We start from the raw sequence: 21,127 nt of genomic DNA on the forward strand, positions 1-21,127 counted from the left end.
GTAAAATGTGGTTCTCCTCCTCTCCAACTCGGGGTCCCCATTGAAGAAAGAAGCTCACCGTCAAAGCCACCTATGTCCTCTCTTCTCCTGTCCATGTCGACGCCATTTCTCCATTAAATAAGGTAAGTTGAAGTGCAACATTCCTCCTTTTGGTTTCTATACGTGCTGCAAATGGATGGTTCTTTGTTCATGTTGCTGCTAATTCTTGAATTGCATCTAGAAAGTTTTAAACTTGATTGGATAGTGGATTTGAAGGTTAAAAAGTTTGTTCAACTTGTTTGAATATTGATGTACACAAGGTGTTTGTCAAAATAACTAAGAGAGGATTTTCATATATTGACATTGCATTAGAATGGTAATATATAGTTATGATGATCTTGAGAGGTTAATTTAATAGCAAATCGAGAGTGGATGTACTAAAAAATTTGAACAGATAAGTAAATATAATTTTAGTTTTGTAATAGTTGTTGAATTTTTAAATTGAATTGTTACTTATTCTTCATATATTTATATTTGTTCATTTGTTAATTTACAGATTTTTGATAATAATTGCTCATACACCGTTGATGATATTAATTTTATCCGAGACCTTTTGGCCCAGCAACTACTTCAAAAATGGTGGTCTAGGGATTGATAAAGTTTATGTTTAGAGATAACTTCATCTTATTAGGTTATCAATTTTGACTTTTACAGTTTGTTCTTTTGACTAGTTAGTTAATGTATGTTGGCTGAAAATATTGACTTGTTTAAATGTTAGAATATTTGAACTTGTTGGAAAGTGGCTAATGAAAATGTATCACATGGTAGTTATTGTAATGCAAGTGGTATACAGGAAGTGAAACTTTCTAAAACGAGCACATTCACATCTATTTGAAGCAAATAGTAGAGAATGGGAAAATTATTTACTTCTATTATGATAAAATAGAAGTAAAAAATCACCAGCATTTACCTATGTTTTGAAAAATAGAAGTAAAAAATTACCATCATTTTTTACTTTTGTTTTAAAGCAAGATAGACGTAAATATCATTTTTCTCTTCTGTTCAAAACAGAAATAAACAGAAGCTACTTTTTATATCCTTTCTTTTTATGTCCTTCCTAAAACAAGAGTAAGAAGTCATTTAGAATAGAATAGAAATAAAAGGTCTCCACTGTAATAGTATCTTCATTGTGGCTATGCCAAAAGATAGCTTCATTAGCAGTAACACTTTCAGCTGTTTCATGACAAAATGTTACTCTATCCAAGTTCTCAAATTCTAGTTCCTTCCATGACCAAGTACATAATGAATACACTTCCATTCGGTTGACCTCATAATGAAGGGAAAAGATTCTCACGATCTTGTAATCATTAAGAATTGGGCTGAACCCGAATCTTGAAAAGCAATCACCTTGAAAATCAATTGTTATAGGTACTTTTCTGACCTCTCTAATGGCTGGATTCTACAGTAAAAGGGAAGGAGGAGATACACCATGCTCAACTATTTCAACACAGAGCACGCCATTGACGGAACCGATGATCCTAGCGTCCCATAAGGAATCGATCAAAGGCGGTTTTTGAACCTCAAGGGCTTCCATTTCGCAATCCAGTAAACTGAAGCGCAAATCATGGGAGATGTGGTGTCGCCATTTGAGGAGGAATGAAGGGTTTAGGAAACGGGAGTGACGAAAGGAGGGAGTCTTGAAGAGATTTTTCCAATCTTTGCATACGCATTGGAATCGAATGATGGTTTTCACAGGAAGTCTTTTGAGAATGTGGCAATGATGTCGAGAGGGAGAAAGGGCTGGTCGTCCTCCATTACGAGCTGCTTCCCCTTCACAGAGCTCTCCATTGGAGAAGGAATCTCAGAAGAGAGCAATCGCAGTCAATATTAGGACATGAGCTACACTGGGCATTGATGTTGAGGAGGGATATCGACGGTATTTTGAAGCCTGTTCTCCGACTAGGTTTCTGAACTGATGTGTTTTTCCGTTTGGAAGGGTCAGGTTTGCGTTTACGTCTCTTTGTGACATTATGTCTTTTTGAGCTGACTTTGTGATATTATGTCGTTTTGTTTTTCTGGTCTGCGTTGTGGCCTACGGGTGGAGATTGGGCTTGCTTTGCGTCTTGGGCTTCTTACTTGAACTGTTTCCGATCGGCAATTTTGATGGAAGAGTATTTCAGCCGAACAAAAAATCAAAGTCTTATTGCTTTGTGGCTATTTAACTTTTCTACCAACAGATTGGATCTAACAGAAGACGCTAGTCCTTTATAACATGACAAACTAATATTTAAATTTCTGTTATGAGAGGTGCTTATATTTAGTGCCCAAATACCTCAAATAGGAGGATACTTATATTTTAGTTAAAAAAAAAACTCCGTTAGGAGAGATGTTCACATCTTTAGTGTCCAAAAATACCTTTAAGAGAATTATTTCCAATAGGTACTTGTATTTTTTTTAAAAAAAATTCTTAACTAGTTGAGGTGGATTATAAAAGTTAAATAAATTAGTTAATTATAATAAAATAATAAATAAGAAAGATTTGAATCCTATGTAGATAAATTAGACCTTTTTTTCTTCTTGGACCAACATAATTCGAGTATAATTTATATAGTCAAATTTTTAAGGTGGCACAATACTTGTATATATCCTTATATATACTTACAAAATAAATAGAATTTTCCAACTAGCACGCACTTTTTTTAAAAAAAATAGTCCTTTCAATTAAATAACAAAAAGTATAAATATTAAAATTCAAACCATTAAAATTATTTTCAACAGAATAATTATGTCAAGACTAGTAGTATTTAACAAGTGAAAAAAAAAATCTAGATTGATGAAATCCCACAGTTTATTACTTCTGCTCAACAAAATCTGCAATACGAAAAGTAAAATCCAAGCTAACCTTTTCTACGGGGGCTAAGAAATGCTCAAAAAGCACTTAAAAAAAATTTCATGCAACCTAAAACAAAACTCCTCTAATATATTTATCTCGATTTTCACAAAATCACTTTTAAAAAAACTAATTCAAATATGCTGTGTACATCTTCTTCCTTAGTCATAAGGAATTTGGATATATGCAGCATCACACACGAAAGGAACATCCGCATACATCCCAGCAAGAGCACACCTCATACACTCCAACACTGTGAACAGATAGGCAAAAGCTACCGCAGTCCAGAAATGCATTCCTAGTTTTCCCCAGTAGATTGCTAGAGGCATCCAACGGCTCACAGTGCCAATCACCTGCAGAGAAATCTCCAATAACATGCCCATCACCACATGGAACCTGAAGAAGTGGGGCCACTCTTTTCTCCTCACAATCCCAAGATATGCCACAAAGAAGTAAGCCATGAGGAACCAGCTTGGCAGACTCCCAATTGACACAAGGAAAGGGTATGTCATGAATTCTAAGTTCTCAAGAAATGGGTGAAGATGATATGCTGTCTCAGCATACATCCATGTCTCATGTAGAGGCATAAGGTATGGGAGGCATGCAAGTGTCCTCCATAACCATCTTGGCTTTTTGGTCATCACTGGATATCGGAAGCTATATTGGACATCATCCTTTGATGATGCTCGAGGAACCATACAAAACCTTCTTTGCCTCGAAGATGGCAGGGGGATTCTGGGATAAAGAAGACCAAGACTTTGATCTCCACCAGTTAAATTTAGGCTTGATGCAGCAGAAATAATGTTTGAGGACAGCATCATTCCTATGAAGGGAATTTAAAATGAAATAAGAAATATCAGTCATAACTTAGAACATCTCAATTGTGTAAAATGATTACAGTAACACATTCTCACCAAATAGCAAGCTAATAAGAATGTTTTGTATGATGGATTTATCAGCTCAATAATTCATATCATATTAAATAAATAAAAAAAAAAGAGGTCATGTTGACAAACAAATTAAACAAGCCATATACCTCTTGGCGGGCAGGAGTTAAGCCCCAGTAAGTTAAGCCCCCTGCAGGAACATTGGATGCTAGAACTGCAAGAGGACAGACGGCTAAAATGCTGGGAGGGCCGATAAACCCTAGATGAACTTTGGGTCAAAGGGTAAACATTTCCTATCATGGTCAAAAACCTGATTGAAAGCCAGCTTCACAAGAAAAGGCATTGATTAATAAACAAGGGAAGAAAAACATGATTTTTTTTCAACAAGTAACCAATCCAACAAATATATCTTGGAATTGTGAGGAGAAAAAGTAGCTAAGGAGAATCTCCTAAACTGAATAAACATCAAAGTACTCCATATATAGCTTCTGCTCTATTCATAATGCAAAAATAAACAATTAAATAAACGATAAAACAAACATCCAGAACTCTACTTTTAATTTATGGGTAAATCTGATCAAACTCCTTCCCCACCAACCCCCACTTTCTCCATATTCAGTCACGCCGTAACTCTATCAGAGACTTTACTTATCTTAGCACAGAAAAACTTATTTCTAAAAATCGAAACTCCAGAACTTGATTAATAGAGCATAGTTGGGTTGAAAGAAAACACATTTTATTCTACATTCACTACTCAACCAGCAAAAATCAGTGGCAGCCAAATTAATAATAAAGCTAAAGCAATGAAATCATCACAGCCAGCAAAATCAACAGATCCCAGGCATTCAAATTGTTGAACCAATTGAAGCAGAAGCTAAAGACTACACATCATCTAAATCAAAGGCTCAGAGCCAAAGAGTACCTCCACGGGAGAGAACGAACGGCGAGAGAGAGAGAGAGAGAGCGCCGTTACTTGGTCGGAGACGAACGGAGGTCAAGCGAGCCAGATGAGAGGCAGAGAATGCGGGAATGGTTTGGGTTATTTACGTAGGCCGCCGAAGCCGAAGCCGAATGCCAAAATATACTTTTTCAAGCCCAAACTTAAAAGTAACGTGGAAAAAATTGGCAGGCGTCATTAAAATTAAAAAAAAAAAGAGTCAAAGTCAAACATTATAGGTTGAGTTTCCTTTATTCTAATAACAGTGGATCGGATCAACCAAAATGCTGAAAGCACTTCAGCAATGCTACTCGTTGTGGATATGTTACAGACTGACAAGACTTTCTGCATAATTGAAAATGTTCTCATAATAACTAATTTCATTTATAAAGTTGTGCGACGTCCATTCATTAGTAGTGAGATTGAACAAAGATAAAAAGAGGTTTGTCCCATTCTCTTCTTCATCCTCATCACTTTCACTACTGAACCCTCCTGGAATTGGCCCATTATTGGTGCAGACAATTTCATTGCTCCAAATACATAAGGGATATAACCACTTTGATGTTGGACCAATACTAAATTTCTTAGTCCAACTCCAACTCTTCCCTTCCTCCTCCATCACCCATAAATCAAAGAAAGAACAATCAGCCTTTCCAACCTTATAATAAGGCCCCCAAAACATAGCAAGTTTGTTCTCATGCACGCTAAGCCTTATATTTGAACCTAAATTAGGGGTTACTGATGAAGAAGGTAGTGGCATCAGTGAAAATATTTCTGTTGCTATCTCAAATGAAACTACCACATAAAGATCATGTTCTTCATCCATCTTCCCTAACCAAAACATAGTTCCATTAGAAACGACAGCTTGAAAGGATTTAAGATACCTTACTCTATTTAAAACCACAGATTCTACTTTCTCCCATGACCCTCTTCTTAATGAATACGCTTCCACATCATGAGCACAATTTTTGTCCACAAAGATTTTACGTCGATTCGCAGCATAAGCAAAGTCATATGTATAAATTCTCACTATTTTGTAATCATTAAGGACAGGATTGAACCCAAATCCATAATTTGGATTCCTTGAATGGATGCGTGTTGATGGGTCGGGAACTTGCCTGACATCTCTAGTCGCTGGGTTCCATAGAAAAATATGATAAAAATATATAGAATCATCATCATCATCAGAAGGACCACCAATAAATTCCATTTCCACAATGAACAAGCCGTTGCAGGAACCAACAAGTCTGATAAGACTATAATCCATGATGGAATGGATCCAGGGGGGCGTCTCGAGTGTAATCTGAACTTCAACATTTTTCATGTTGGAATCAAGCGAAAATAAGAATGTAGGATTGCGTTGTTCAAGACGGGTTTGTTCGAAGAAAAGAGAAGGATTGTTGTGAGCTGAGTAGTGTAAGTGGGTAGAGATGAAAGATGAGGATTTGATGAGATTTTTCCAAAGTTTGCAAACGGATTGAAATCGAATTAGGGATTTGACAGGAAGCCTTTTGAGAATTTCTATTATGAGATCTTGTGGTAAAATAATGACTCCCTCATCTTCCATTTCCTTGTTTGAAATGGTAAGAAAGGAATGATATAGAACAAGGGAAAAGAATTACCTCTTATATAGGCGAAAGGAGAGAGATCAAATAAAGTTTAGAATGACTAAAGAAGTCAAAAGACTTACGTTTCATAGCCTTGAAAAGTTTTTCATTATGAAATTTTGTTCATCTAATTTAATAATTTATCATGTTGTTTATTGAAAAATGGCCCTGTCATCTTTCAATTTCATTTTGTCGCTTGAGGGAAGAAGGCATTATTTGCACTTGATGGTCACAAAATTGTTTGGGATTGCTTGAAATGTGGTTGGGAAACAAATGAATGAATGAGGGAAAATAATTTTCTTTTATATAGTTGAAAGTGAGAGATCAAATTGTCTTTAGAATGCATTTAAAGATGAGAAGGAAAAAAATCGTAAATTTGTTTCATAACCTTGAAAAGGTTTCTATGTTGGACTATTTTACTCAATGCGCAAAAAAGTTGTTTGCAACTTCGAAGAGGTTATGTTGGGAAAAGAATCAACAGCTCTAAAAGGATAAAAACAAAATAAATTCAGTGACAATGAAAAGACGGAAAAAATATTATTAACTCTGGTCCTAGCTATAAGATCTCATTTGTAGATACAAACGAGGTCTTATAACTATAATAGGAGGTAGTACTAAAGAAACAGGTCATAGGCAATTTTTTAAGGGAAAATTAATATGTAGTGCCATGAAAGCAATCAATCACCAAAAAAAATCTCACAGCAAGGACTCCTCCGATCCATAGCACAATTCATTTTAACTAATTCGTCAATATCAAAAAATAGTAGTTGATTAATTAAATATGTTTCAAATTGAAAATTTTTTCAACTTCACCCATATTACATGAGATTGCGAATAAAAAAGAAAAATACAAAGAGTCACGTTTAAGAGTTAATTATGGGGACAAAATTGACAAATAAGTATTAATTACTCCTTATTAAGTGACACATTTTGGACCTGTTATTCTTCTAGAAGTGACTTATACTGTAGATCGGAGGAAGCATGTAGTACATTTTTACTATTTTTATATTGAAAGCATTTCAATAATTTAATTATACATTTTTTTTGTTCCCATTGATTCACAATCATTCATGGGTAGGCAATCCCACTAAAACACAACCCAACAAAACCAAGCAAACTTATATAGCAGCAAGCCAGCAACTAATTAAACTATATGTTATCCAAGAAAATTGAACATAGGGTGATGATATACAGAAGGCTAAAATAAAGCATGAAACAAACTAGTACTGAATTTCTTCGCTACTCCAGATCAAAGATCAAAGGGGCTTCAAGAATTATATATAGATCCAACCAAAATAATCTTCAAAGGTTTTTGTGAATTAGAGACAAAAGAAATTAAACATGAAATGCAGAAATGATCATATTTCAAAGCAATGCTATTCAACCTGGGCGTTCCAAACAGACCCAAGGCTCCTCTCATAACTGAAACCATCACACCAGTCATAGGAAAATGAAACCTTCTAGAACTCCTTCCATTTCTTAGTAGTGAGATTGAGCAGCCTAAGAAAGTACACTGATTCATCATAACACTCGTCCTCGTCTTCGTCAAGATGCCACCGCTCTTTGTCAACGAAAACTATTTCATTGCTCCAAATACATAAGCGACGCAAAAAATACGAAATTATCCGAGCCTTAAATTCTTCAGTAAAACTGAAACTCTTCCCTGGTTCACCAGCAATCTCCTCCATCGCCCATATAAGGATAGAATTAAACGATGCATCGCAATGGATAAACATGGCTAATTTGTTCTGGTACACACCAATAGCAGTTGGAAGTTCACGACTTCGTGGTATTTGTGTTAATGTAAACACTTCAGTAGCTATGTCGAAGGAAACGACCACAGGTAAATAATAAGAAAAGGATTAGCTCCATTTCCATCAGCACTGACATTTTTGGAGATAATTGTTGTCTTCGGTAAAGACCCAAATTCTAGTTTCTTCCGTGAACCTGTTCTTAATGAATACACTTCCGCTCTATGATGCTCGACTAGGACGGAATTATATGGTTGACGTTTCTTCTTCCTTTTTGCAAACCTTCGGATATAAAATTTCACTATCTTGTAATCATTAACAATGCTACTGAATCCAAATCCAAATTCGTACAGGCCCCAATAATCCTTCGTTGTTGTAGTTAGGGGTATTTCTCTGAACTCTCTAATCACTGGGTTCCCCAGGCAAAGCGAGCAATGAGACCCATCTGGATCAAGATCGACTAGGGCACAAAGAAGGCCGTTGCAAGAACCAATGATTTTCCAACCATGGTTAAGGCAATCGATCGAGGGTATGCTTAGAACTTCAATGGTTTCCATATTATGATTAAGCAAAAGGACGGAGGCTTACCATTGGAACCGAAATCTTCTTCATGGAGGAGAAGCAAAGGGTTTTCGTGAGAAGAGCGGCCGGCATGTTCAGCGATGAAATGTGGGGTTTTGAAGAGATTTTTCCAATTTTTACAGACAGAGCGAAATCAAGCGATGGATTTGACAGGAGGCCTTTTGAGAATGTTGATAATAATCTCGGAGGGCAGTGGGGGGTTGTCGCCGTAGCTCGGCATCTGCTTTGGTGGGAATTACAAATTCGCGCTATGGGGAAGACGAGTGAACGGCGGAGTAATGGAGGAGTGCAGGGTTTGTATGCGGGAAGAGATTTTTTTTTTTTTGGTTGTAAACTGTGGGAAAAGTTAAATAAAGAAGATTACGTGCGTTGAAAAGTTTTTGTTGATTTTATAAAAATAATGGAATCTGCGATTTAAGAATAAATTGTACACAAACGTTTTAACTGGTAAATATGCATCTTTTAATTATTAGGGTTAATCTTATTTGAGTCAAAATGGGTGTTAAATATACGCATTTCTCTCCACAAAATTCAAAACCTTAACTTATGATGTTATGGTGTGGTTTAAAAAAAAAAAAAAACTTACGATACCATGGGGGAATAGTCTAGACCCAACCCTATCACTGTTAGTATATATTTCATATGATAAAAGATCATTGATGATCAGACATAACAGTCAAATTAAAATTAAAAATGAATTATTGCAATATTGTCTCATTAATGGTCATATTTAAACCTTATAAAATCTTCAATTATTTTGTTTCATTTCTATATAGAATAATAATTGATGATAAAAGATAATAATCAAATCAAATCAAAATCAAAATAAATTATTACTCAATAATTGTCAAATATCCCTAGTTATAGAATCTTCAAGTATCCAATCAAGTCTCATCAAATCTTATAGAATCTTTAATTATCCATTTTTATCTCCATCAATGTATAATGTCAATACAGCACTCTATATAAATTATGCATTATAACGTCTGAAAAATATGTCTAAACATTTAAAATTTATGAGCAATACAACTTGTCATATTTCAAGTTATGCTCTCTCGCCATAATTGAACAGATATAAGATGGTTTTCATGTCATGCTCCAGTTAGTCTAAAATTGCATCCCTTCAAACTATTTTACTCCTCCAAATACTCACTGCATATAACTCTTCAAAAAGTGGTCCACTAAGTCAATGGAGGAATAATCAAAGTTTTAATAGAAAGTCAGATCTTGTTTGTTTTCCTTTTTTTTTTTTTTAATTTTTTTTGTTTTTAAAGATAAAAAATTATTAAAAACTTATTTAGTTATTTATTTTTAGTTAGATGTTTTACAAAATAAAAACAAGTAATATGTTCTTAAAAACTAAAAAATCAAAACAACTATAACTTATTTTCTTGATTTTGCTTTTGTGTTTTTTGTTTTTTGTTTTTAAAAAAATCCTTTTTTCCATTTAACCCCTACCCGCCATGTGTCTTGCTAGCGACAGTCACCCCGACCATGTTTTCTCATTGGCCACTGTTTGCACCTCAAGTGCACGGGTCGTCACAAGTAAGAAAGTGATGAGTAGAGTATCGTTCCCGTGAGGATTTGGTCTTAAAACTCGGTTAAGTATTGATTATCACACTTTCACTTAATTTGATCGATACAAATATTAAGAGTGAAAGCAACTATTTATAAAATTAAAAATGAATAAAAAGAAAAGTGATTCTTCAATTCCAATGATTCAAAAAAACATAAGATTATTTATCCCTCTTATATTTCAAAAGCACTCAATTAAATCCCCATTGTATTTGCTTCTTAATTATAGATTATGCTAGCCAATGACACTAAATTATCTATAAATGCTCTCTCAAGTCTCCAAATAGGTGTTTAGCTCAATTAATTCCTTAACCTCTTAATTAATTAATTGAACCCCAATTTTCATTGCAAACCTTATATGATTATGTGAGGTTAATGAGTATATCTCTATCTTATTAACAAAATCATCTATTCAACTCGCAAGCTTCAAGTTCTCACATAATACACTCAACCTAACCCTCTCAAGCATCAATCAAGTGAACCCAATAATCTTATTGGTGGCCAATCAACAAGAAGCATTAAACATAGAGTAAAATCAACATAATCATATCACTAATCACAAATATAAAAGGAAAATGAGTACTTAATCCATACAAGAGTTCAAAATAATCCTAGAATCAAAGCATTTAGCCACACATACTCAGAAATTCCATAAGAATATACACACACACACATCAGCACAAAATGGAACAAGTGTAAAAAAAGCAAGATGGAGAGGAAAAACTAAGGAAAGAAGCTCAAATCTCTTCAAAGCTCTAACTCCTAACTCAATCTCCTCCAATAAGCAAGCCCTAGCACAGCACAATACTTCCAAGAACCACCCAGAACTAAAGAATGGTGGCCAAGGTCGAGTTTGGGGTCTTAAAACCTAGAATTTGCTGACTTAGTGTTGCTTAGTGTTTTGCTGTCAACAACTGTGATGTGGCCCAAATATTTTATGCCGTGGCCAAGTTTTCCACTGTTTCAATTAGGTTGCAGCCAGGTCAGAATGCACCGCAACTCACTTTGCCTTTAGAAAATTTTGTACTTCTAGCCCAAATGAGTAGTTTTACCTATGATTTGGCCTCTATTTGTTCTTCTTTGATCACCATAATTTAATTCTTAAGAAACCTTGATCGTTATAAGCTCAAAAATAACAAGGATAAATGTTAAAATATGAACAAACATATCTAAGAGTGTATAAAAATTAAAGAAAAAGCACTGAAATGACATGAAACTTTAGAGATTAACAACTACTGCCACATCACCGTCGATGACAACCTCTGCCACCCATGGGTTCCTGCTGGGCAGTGTCATCGCTTGCCACATATTCCCTTGATACTAAAAAAATTGTTGCATATTAACGATGGAAATTAGCCAAAAAAATTTTTTTGGCTTAAAATAATGTTCAAAGGTTTTTGTGAATTAGAGACCAAAGAAATTAAACATGAAATGCAGAAATGATCATATTTCAAAGCAAGGCTATTCAACCTGGGCGTTCCAAACAGACACAAGGCTCCTCTCATAATTGAAACCATCACACCAGTCATAGGAAGATGAAACCTTGTAGAACTCCTTCCATTTCTTAGTAGTGAGATTGAGCAGCCTAAGAAAGTACACTGATTCATCATAACACTCGTCTTCGTCTTCGTCAAGATGCCACCGCTCTTTGTCAACGCAAACTATTTCATTCCTCCAAATACACAAGGGATGAAAAAAGTACGAAATTATGCAATGCTTAAATTCTTCAGTAAAACTGAAACTCTTCCCAGATTCACCGGCAACCTCCTCCATCGCCCATATATGGATAGAATGAAAAGAGATATTGCAGTGCCGAAACATAGCTAATTTGTTCTGGTACACACCAATAGCAGTTGGAAGATCACGGGGTAGTGGTATTTGTGTTAATCTAAACACTTCAGTAGCTATGTCGAAGGAAACGAGCACAGGCAAATTGTCCTTTTCTCCTAAGAAAAGGATAGTTCCATCATTTCCCTCAGCACTGATATTTTTTGATATAATTGTTGTCTTTGGTAAAGCTCCAAATTCTAGTTTCTTCCATAAACCTGTGCTTAATGAATACACTTCCGATCTATGATGCTCGAGTAGGTCGGCATTATAGGGTTGACGTTTCTTCTTCTTTTTACGCAACTCTGGAATATAAAATTTCACTATCTTGTAATCATTAAAATTGCTACTAAACCCAAATCCAAATTCGCACAGTCCCCAGTAATCCTTCGTTGTTGTAGTTAGGGGTATTTCTCTGACCTCTCTAATCACCGGGTTCCACAGGCAAAGCGAGCGAGGAGACCCATCTGGATCAAGATCGACTCCGGCACAAAGAAGGCCGTTGCAAGAACCAATGATTTTCCAACCATGTTTAAGGCAATCGATCGAGGGTATGCTTAGAACTTCAATGGTTTCCATATTATAATTAAGCAAACGTAAGGACGGAGGCTTACCATTGGAAACGAAATCTTTTTCATGAAGAAGAAGCAAAGGGTTTTCGTGAGAAGAGTGGCGGGCATGTTCAGCTATGAAATGTGGGGTTTTGAAGAGATTTTTCCAATTTTTACAGACAGATTGAAATCGAACGATGGATTTGACCGGGAGCCTTTTGAGAATGTTGATGACAATCTCGGAGGGCAGCGAGAGGTTGCCGCCATCGCTCGCCATCTGCTTTGGAGGGAATTACAAATTCGCTCTCTCGGGAAGAGGACTGAACGGCGGGGTGGAAGAGTAGAGGGTTTGGGTGTGGGAAGAGTTAATTAAAGAAGATTACTCTTCTAGTTCCATTTATAAGACACTTCTAGTATGTTTTATACTCCCTCCGTTCCTTATTATAAGAGACATTTGATGCTTATAGCATGTTCCTATATATAAGAGACACTTAAAAGTTGTCTCTACTTTTTTGTGATAATTTCCTATTTTACCCCATATTTATTGTCTCCAACTTACACTCTCTCCCCCTCTCACTTATCTTTCTTTTAATAATTTAGTTGTTCTCTCTCATGCTCTCTCTCCTTATTAATGAGGGCATTTTTGGAAAAAAATATAATTTTTTTCCACATTGATTGTTCTTAACTAACTTTAACTGCTTTTTTGATCAACGTAATTCGGTTATTCGTCTCTTATAATAAGGAACAGAGGGAGTATAAACTAAGAAAAATCTTAAACTTTATCAACCCTCATTTAAAATTTAATAACTTTCTAACTTCATCCCTATTTAATATATATTATACTTCATGTAAATAAAATCAACACACTAATAAATAAAAGGTAAAATTGTACATCCATGTAAAAAATTTCTCTCAATACCATATAAATAGAATCAAAAAATATATTCTCTATCTGCCTTATAAATAGGACCAGAGGAGTATGTGTGTTGAAAAGTTTTTGTTGATTTTATAAAAATAATGGAATCTGCATTTTAAAAATAAATTGTATGCAAAAGTTTTTCCTAGTAAACATTGTATCTTTTCCTTATAAATATGCATTTTAAATATTATTAGGGTTAACTTATGATATTACGGATAATATGGGAATCTGTAATATGATAAAAGATAATTGACGGTGAGAGACAACAATCAAATTAAAACTAAAAATAAATTATTTTCAAATTGTTTCATTAATTGTCAAAATATTATTGATCCTATTTAAATCTTATAAAATCTTCAATTATTTTTTTTCTTTCCATTTCTATATGGACTGATAATTGATGATAATTAATAATAATCAAATCAAAACCAAAATAAATTATTATCAAATCGTCTCATTAATTGTCAAATATTCTTAATTATAGAATCTGCAACTGTCTAATTAAGTCTCATAAAATCTTATAGAATCTTTAATTGTCCATTTTTATTTCCATCAATATGTAATGTCAATACAGTACGCTGTATATTATAAATTATACATTATAACGTCTGAAAAATAAGTCTAAATATTTATAATTTATGAGTATAATATTTCATGTCAGGCTTTCTCAGCATAATTGAACATATATAAGGTTTCATGTTATCCTCCAGTTAGTCTAAGCTGGGAGTATTTGGGTGGAAACCAAATTATGATTTTAAAAATAATTTTACCATATACGAAATAAGCATATGAGATGAGTTTTACTTCATAAAAACACTTTCAAAAAGTGCCCTTTTTTTTTAACCAAAAGCCTCCTAAAATTTCATCCCTTCATACTATTTTACTCTTCCAAATATTCACTGAACTTAACTAGGGGTGGCAATATGGGCCAACCCACGGCAAGTTACGATTAGACTATTGCGGGTTGACTCGTAGTGGGTTAGGGGTAGGCGATGTAGGTTGAAAAGGCTCTGTGTAGTAGCGGGTTGGCTAAACCCGCCAACTATTATTTTCTTCTTTTTTTTTTTCATTTTTAATATATTTTTCCTTATACAACATAAAGAAAATATAATGAAATTTTTATCTTTCCTTTAAATACTTGATTAAAAATACCATATAAATCATATAGGTTTTTCTCTAATTTTTTTAGATAGGATATAAAATATAATAAAATACATATAATAATTAATAAAATTAAAAAAATACAAAAAAATAAATGCGGGTAAGCCCGTGGGCTAGTGAGATAACTCGTGGCTGGTCGTGGATTAGGTAGTGCGGGTTAAAAAGTTTTGTTTATTGGCAGATTGACTTTTATCCAATCCTAACCTACCATTTTTGGTGGATTGATGGGTTGTATCTACAAGTTCAATCCATATTATCAGCTCTAAACTTAATTCTTCAAAAATTGATCCAATAATTCAATGGAAGACTAATCAAATTTTTAATAGAAAGTTCGACTTGTTTTTTTTTCTTTTTAAATTTTTTGTTTTTAAAAATAAAACATTATTTAGTGATTTATTTTTAGTTAGATATTCTACAAAATAAAAAAATAATATGGTTTTAAAAACTAAAAAATCAAAATAACTTTTAAATATTTTTTCTTTGCATTTTTGCTTTTTTCTTTTGTTTTGAAAAATTATGATATTTTTTTCTTTTTAAATTTTTTGTTTTTAAAAATAAAACATTATTTAGTGATTTATTTTTAGTTAGATATTCTGCAAAATAAAAAATAATAATATGGTTTTAAAAACTAAAAAATCAAAATAACTTTTAAATATTTTTTCTTTGCATTTTTGCTTTTTTCTTTTGTTTTGAAAAATTATGATTTTTTTTCATTTACCCACTACCCGCCACATTTCTTGCTAACGACGGTCACACCGGCCATGTGTTCATGTTGGCCACTACCACATCACTGTCAACGACAACCTCAACTACTTGAGATTCGGAACTTCTACTCTTCCCTTTCTATCCTCTTTATTCCTCTTCTTTTTCTAATAATTAGATTAAAATATTTCAACATTTCAGATTTTAATTTTCATAAATTAATTATAAAAAAATTTAAAAATATTTAGTGCATTTGCAAACCAGTAGAATTAAATTTTAATAGTTTATAATTTATAATTTATTTATTTTTGTAATTTAATATTTTAATAACAGTTTTAAGAAGATTTAAATCTGAATGGTTCAAATGTTAATTCAATGGTTGAAAAAAGAAAAAGAGGGGAGAGGATGGGAAGGAAAGAGGAGAGGTTCCAACCCGTCAAGCAGTGTCATCACTTGCCACATGTTTTCTCGATGCTGAAAAATTTGTTGCATATTAGCCATGGAAATTAGCAACAAAATTTTTTTTTTCTCTTGCAATTTAGCGATTTCTTCATTGCATCTGTAATTTTAGCAACAAGATCTGTGAAAGAATTGACTTTGATCGCTAATTTTCTCAATAATGGTCTACTTTTATGTAATAGTGAACTTGATTAAACATTTCTCTTCTAAACTTATGCCTGGTGCTAGATTAATAACTTTGCTATTTTGGATGATGTAGATAACAGGTCTCGTAATTTTTTCAAATGTATTTTTTGTCTTGTATTTTTTTCAAATGTATTTTTTTTAAATAATTGTCTAAACAATTATTCTTTTCAAAACTTCTTTTGAAAAATAATTTTATAAAATTGTTCTTAAATATAATATCTATAGTGCAAATTGCATTGCCTCATAGCATATTAAGTGACCAACAAAACCCAAATAATTTATATAGCAACAATTAAACTATATATCCTATGTTGAACATATGATGATAAAAAACACAAAGATAGAGTTTGCAACCTGCTAGTAGTGAACTGAATTTCTCCATTCTAATTCACAGATCTAAAGGGCATTAAGGATTATACACACAATCAAAATTTAAAAGGTTTTATGTTTCAAAATTGATATTTTCTTGAAGCACAATTAATTGATACCAGTGCTAAAAGGCTTATGACATATACGTGCACAACCAAGGAGGAAGCATGCAAGCTGTGTTTCTGGCATTCAGAGCTGCACTTAATTTCACCACACAACAAAATTGCATCACGTTGCGGCATCGTGTGCCCCTCTCTCTCTCTCTCTCTATATATATATATATATATATTAATTGATATAGTTATATTTATATGCTATCAGAGGAATTAGTCCTGTTCATATATAGCTCGTAAGAATATTTTTCCTGAGATTAGGAATCTTTGTACTACGTACAATGTTGCAAGTCTGAATACCATCTTCATCCGGAAAAGGAATAAACAAATGAGTACATGATGCACGAGTAAGTCTCCCTTCCCTCGAAGTAGCATTTTGCTTTTGCAATATGCTCTCTCTTGTAATTTAATTTTAAAAAAGAAAGTGTGTAATGATAGGGGGAAAAAGTAAAAAGAGTAAGGAAAACTCAAAATCAGATGACATAGAAAAGTAAAAAGTGAGACGCAGATAGAACTGAATTTCTCTATTCTAGATAACAGATACACGGGGCATCAATGCTTATAGATACAACCAAAATGTTCTAAGGTTTTGTGGGTACATTTCCACCGAAATTGCCAAGACAAAGTCTATAATGTAAAAGTGAGAATTTCATAGCAAGGCTATTCAACATGCTTGTCGAAGCTCTCTGCATAACTGAAAATTCCATTCATATCATCAACAGATAAAAAGATGGGGAACCTCTTCAATTCATTATTAGTGGTAAACATAAGTCAGTAAAAGCAGATCTATTAACATATTGACCATGAGGCATACCAACTTTGTTTTCGTGCAGTATACCATAATATTATTTTTAAAACTATAGTTTGGTTTCCATACAACCCTTTAGATGAGTATGAGAATCAGAGGTTGAAGAAGGCATTGGTGTCAATGTAAAAACTTCTATTGCTAGGTCAAATGAAATGATCATGCGACGATGATCTTCAGACTCCATTCCCAACCAAAATATACCACCATTAACAGTGACAGGTTTTGATTCGAGTTTTACACTCCGTATAACCCCAGATTCTACTTCTTTCCATGCCCTGTTCTTAGTGAATACGCTTCCATTTGGTCAACTCATATATTGTCCAAATCGATTTGATTATTGTTAAAATTAAACTTAGAAATATGAATTGTCACTATTTTGTAATCCATAACTACAGGACTAAACCCAAATAATCCCCGCCCAAAAATGCCACAACCACCATCATCGTTTGTTGTTCTGATATAGTATCTTACCTCTCTAGTTACTTTTTTTTTTTGTTTTTTTGGCCCAAATGACTATGGGATGGTAGATCAGATCCCACTATCACCACTTTTCTCAGATAATTTCCCATGACCCAAAAAAAAAACTGCCACAAGAAAAAATATCTGTCAAATGGCCAGCCGCGGTGGTGGCCTACCACCGGCATGGTCTCCAACAGGGGTTAAATCTTTGAAAAAGAAATCAAAAGGGCAATTTTGTCATTTTATTAATTTTAAAATGCTAATTTAAATTTATTTTTCTCTATGTTATTTTCAATCCTCATATACCTGATTTGTGATTTCACAATTTTCAGGTTTTTTTTTTGTGTTTTCCTTTCTTCTGGGCTTTCCCAATAGCTTTTTTCCCCCAAAGAATGAGCCTGTCAAAATTATAAAACTCAAAAGTATTTTTCTTATTTATTTAATATTTTTATTTTATTCCAAACCATTATTATTTCAATAGTTAGAAATAAATTGAATTTCATTAATCCTTCATCAGTAAAATTACAAATTTAGAAGAAAAGATAACATAAAAAAGCCATTGCCATCACAAAATTAGATATAGCGGTTTAAATATGGAAGTTCAAGTTCAAGTTCAAGAAAACTACCTCTATTTGGGTCCACAAAAATTTGACCTGTGAATACTAAATACAAAATACTGAATAAAAATATCTTATACATTATTTTTCATATCAAATCAAATTATTATTTGTTTGCGCATATCTTTTCTTTCTATCTCTTTTCTTAATATATTCTTCACGCGTCTAAGTTGGTGGATAGTGGATACAGGAACTGGGGCTAAGAGTTGTAAAAAACAACTGATATTAGAATCTCATACATATCCATATATATATATATATATATATTTTACTTGATATATCTAGTTATATATGGATGTTATTAGAGGAAGAAGTCCAATCCATATAGTTCATCAGAATATTTTTCCTGAGATTAGGAAGCTTCGTGCTAGGTTCAATGTTGCAAGTCTAAACAAACGTTAATATATTGTACCACCTTCATCCCAGAAAGGAATACATAAATGAGGACCTGATGCCCATGCAAGTCTCCACTCTCTTGAAGTAACATTTTGCTTTTCAAATATTAAATCATAAAAAAAGAATGTTCAAATGTTTGGTGGGAACATTTCCACCTAAATTGCTAAGACAAAGAAAATCTAGAATGTAAAAAGCCAGAATTTCATAGCAAGGCTTCTTCAACATGCTCATCGGAAATAGACACAAGGTTCTCTACATAATTGAAAATTCCATTCATACTATCCACAGATATAGAGACACGAAACCTCTTCAATTCATTATTAGTGGTGAGATTGTACAGATAAAGACCTGGGTCATCCTCCCACTTACCATTCCTTTCACTTCCAATGTTTTGACACACTATTTCATTCTTCCAAGAGCACATTGGATATAACGAACATGAAGTTGGTCCAATATTATATTTCTTGGTCCAAAACCAACTCTTCCCATATTCACCACTTCCCTCTTCCAGCACCCATAAATCCATAAAAGAAGACATATACGAATAGTAACCATGAAGCATAGCAAGTTTGTTCTTGTACACATCAAGTACATTTGCATAAGTACGAGGATCAGTGATTGAAGAAGGTATTGGCGTCAGTGTGAAAACTTCTTCTGCTAAATCAAATGAAACTATCAAAGGATGATCTTCATCTTTAAACTCCAATCCCAACCAAAATATAGTCCCATTAGCAGTGACAGGTTTAGAATATTGGAGTCTTACGCTCTTTATAAGACCAAATTCTACTTCTTTCCATGACCCTGTTCTTAATGAATACATTTCCACTCCTTCAACACAGGAATTGTCTAAACTGGCACGACCATTATTAAAATAAAACCTAGCATTATGGATTCTCACTATGTTGTAATCCCTAACTAGTGGACTAAAACCAAATCCCCATCCATAAACGCCATAGCTTCCATAATAATTTATTGTTCTGGGTACTGGCCTTACCTCTCTAGTCGCTGGGTTCAACAACAAAAGCGAAGGAGGAGACCCGCCATCATCATCATAACTGAGTATCACACAGATCAAGCCATTGCTAGAACCAATGATGCCACAAGCATGAGTGAAGGAATCCGTCGCTTTTATTCTCTCAATTTCGACAGATTCCGTCTTATAACGAAGCAAAGATAAGGTCGAATATCTAAGGCTGCAGCCGAATGCATGGAAGATAAGAAGAGGGTCTTTTTGAGCAGAGAACTGGCAGTGCTCCTCAATGAAATATGGGGTTTTGAAGAGATTCTTCCAATATTTACAGACCAGTTGAAATTGAACGAGGGATTTCGCAGGAAGCCTTTTGAGAATGTTGACGATGACCTCCTGGGGAAGAAAGGTCTTATCGATTCCGGTCGCCATTTGGGATCGGAGTGAAGGAGACGATGCGTTATAAGTACAGCGCGCGACGGGTTCAGATTTCAGAAGTACAGATCAAGCCTTCTGGGCCTACTTAACCTTGTTCTCTTTATAGATATTCTGTTATTAAATTTTAAATTAGATTTGTAATTATTATCGTTATCTCAATCTTTATTTTCAATATTATTGGTTTGACTCATGATATCCTATTTTTCATATATGCAGTTATGTATCCATAAAATATAGAGCTGACATATGCAAAATTATTTTTTAGAATAAAATACTTAGATTACCTTTTTAGTTTGTATTAATTATACAGAACTCCTTTCTATTTTAAGAACATACTACCTCTGGTCCTAATTATAAGAGCCAGTTGACTAATTTGAGGAGATTAAATAAGTAAATTGAGTTAGTTATTTGTCCTAAATAGGTGTTGTCTTTCCTAAAATATCCTTGCTAATCAAATGTATTGACTAGAATTATAATTATTAGAAGGACTATCTTGAAAAAAATTGAGTAAATATAAGGGACAAAGTGGATTGGGGTCTTATATTTAGAACCAAAATAAAAGTCAAACAGGATTTTATATTAAAAGCCGGAGGTAGTACATTTTAATCCAATTAGTTAATACTCCCCCCAATTCAAAATATAAGCTAAACTTTGTTGGAGGGGTTTATTTTTTTATAAGATAACATTTATTTTTTGTTTAAGCATTTAATGAATTTTTTCCAATTTTATCCTACATATATTCTCTTTCTTCTTTAATTCATTTATTGCATCCATTATTTATTCTTTTCATTAATAAAAGCATATTTAAAAATAAAAAAATATATGTCTTGCATATTTATTGTTTGAAACTGATTTTAACTAATTTCTTGATAATAAATGGATAAAGTTTAGCTTATGTTTTAGGAATATTCTAAAAAGATTTTAAAAATATCATCTCTAACTGAAAT

The 21,127-nt window shown here is 33.4% G+C and overlaps 4 protein-coding genes across 4 annotated transcripts; all 4 read right to left on the reverse strand.

The window, feature by feature from the left end:
• Window positions 1–2,878: 2,878 nt before the first annotated feature.
• LOC114711870 (protein TIC 20-I, chloroplastic-like) lies at window positions 2,879–3,690 on the reverse strand. Its single transcript, XM_028896303.1, has one exon. The coding sequence runs from the start codon at window positions 3,688–3,690 to the stop codon at window positions 3,031–3,033; it is 660 nt and encodes a 219-aa protein (XP_028752136.1). The 3' UTR covers window positions 2,879–3,030.
• A 1,328-nt stretch (window positions 3,691–5,018) lies between these two features.
• On the reverse strand, window positions 5,019–5,960 carry LOC114711879 (F-box/kelch-repeat protein At3g06240-like). The gene has a single exon (XM_028896309.1). It carries the CDS (start codon window positions 5,958–5,960, stop codon window positions 5,019–5,021), a length of 942 nt encoding a protein of 313 aa, XP_028752142.1.
• A 5,709-nt stretch (window positions 5,961–11,669) lies between these two features.
• On the reverse strand, window positions 11,670–12,863 carry LOC114711889 (putative F-box protein At3g10430). The gene has a single exon (XM_028896317.1). It carries the CDS (start codon window positions 12,861–12,863, stop codon window positions 11,670–11,672), a length of 1,194 nt encoding a protein of 397 aa, XP_028752150.1.
• Window positions 12,864–18,977: 6,114 nt separating this feature from the next.
• LOC114711899 (F-box protein At3g07870-like) lies at window positions 18,978–20,174 on the reverse strand. The gene has a single exon (XM_028896327.1). The coding sequence runs from the start codon at window positions 20,172–20,174 to the stop codon at window positions 18,978–18,980; it is 1,197 nt and encodes a 398-aa protein (XP_028752160.1).
• Window positions 20,175–21,127: the final 953 nt, after the last annotated feature.

The sequence above is a fragment of the Neltuma alba genome, unplaced genomic scaffold (genome assembly GCF_004799145.2).
Source record: "Neltuma alba isolate B1F8T4 unplaced genomic scaffold, ASM479914v2 tig00001801_pilon, whole genome shotgun sequence".
NCBI classification, from domain to species: domain Eukaryota; kingdom Viridiplantae; phylum Streptophyta; class Magnoliopsida; order Fabales; family Fabaceae; genus Neltuma; species Neltuma alba.

What these genes read in the sequence shown, in the direction of transcription:
- LOC114711899 (XM_028896327.1), bottom strand. Translation starts at nt 20,174, where the DNA reads ATGGCGACCGGAATCGATAAGACCTTTCTTCCCCAGGAGGTCATCGTC.
- LOC114711870 (XM_028896303.1), bottom strand. Translation starts at nt 3,690, where the DNA reads ATGATGCTGTCCTCAAACATTATTTCTGCTGCATCAAGCCTAAATTTA.
- LOC114711879 (XM_028896309.1), bottom strand. Translation starts at nt 5,960, where the DNA reads ATGGATTATAGTCTTATCAGACTTGTTGGTTCCTGCAACGGCTTGTTC.
- LOC114711889 (XM_028896317.1), bottom strand. Translation starts at nt 12,863, where the DNA reads ATGGCGAGCGATGGCGGCAACCTCTCGCTGCCCTCCGAGATTGTCATC.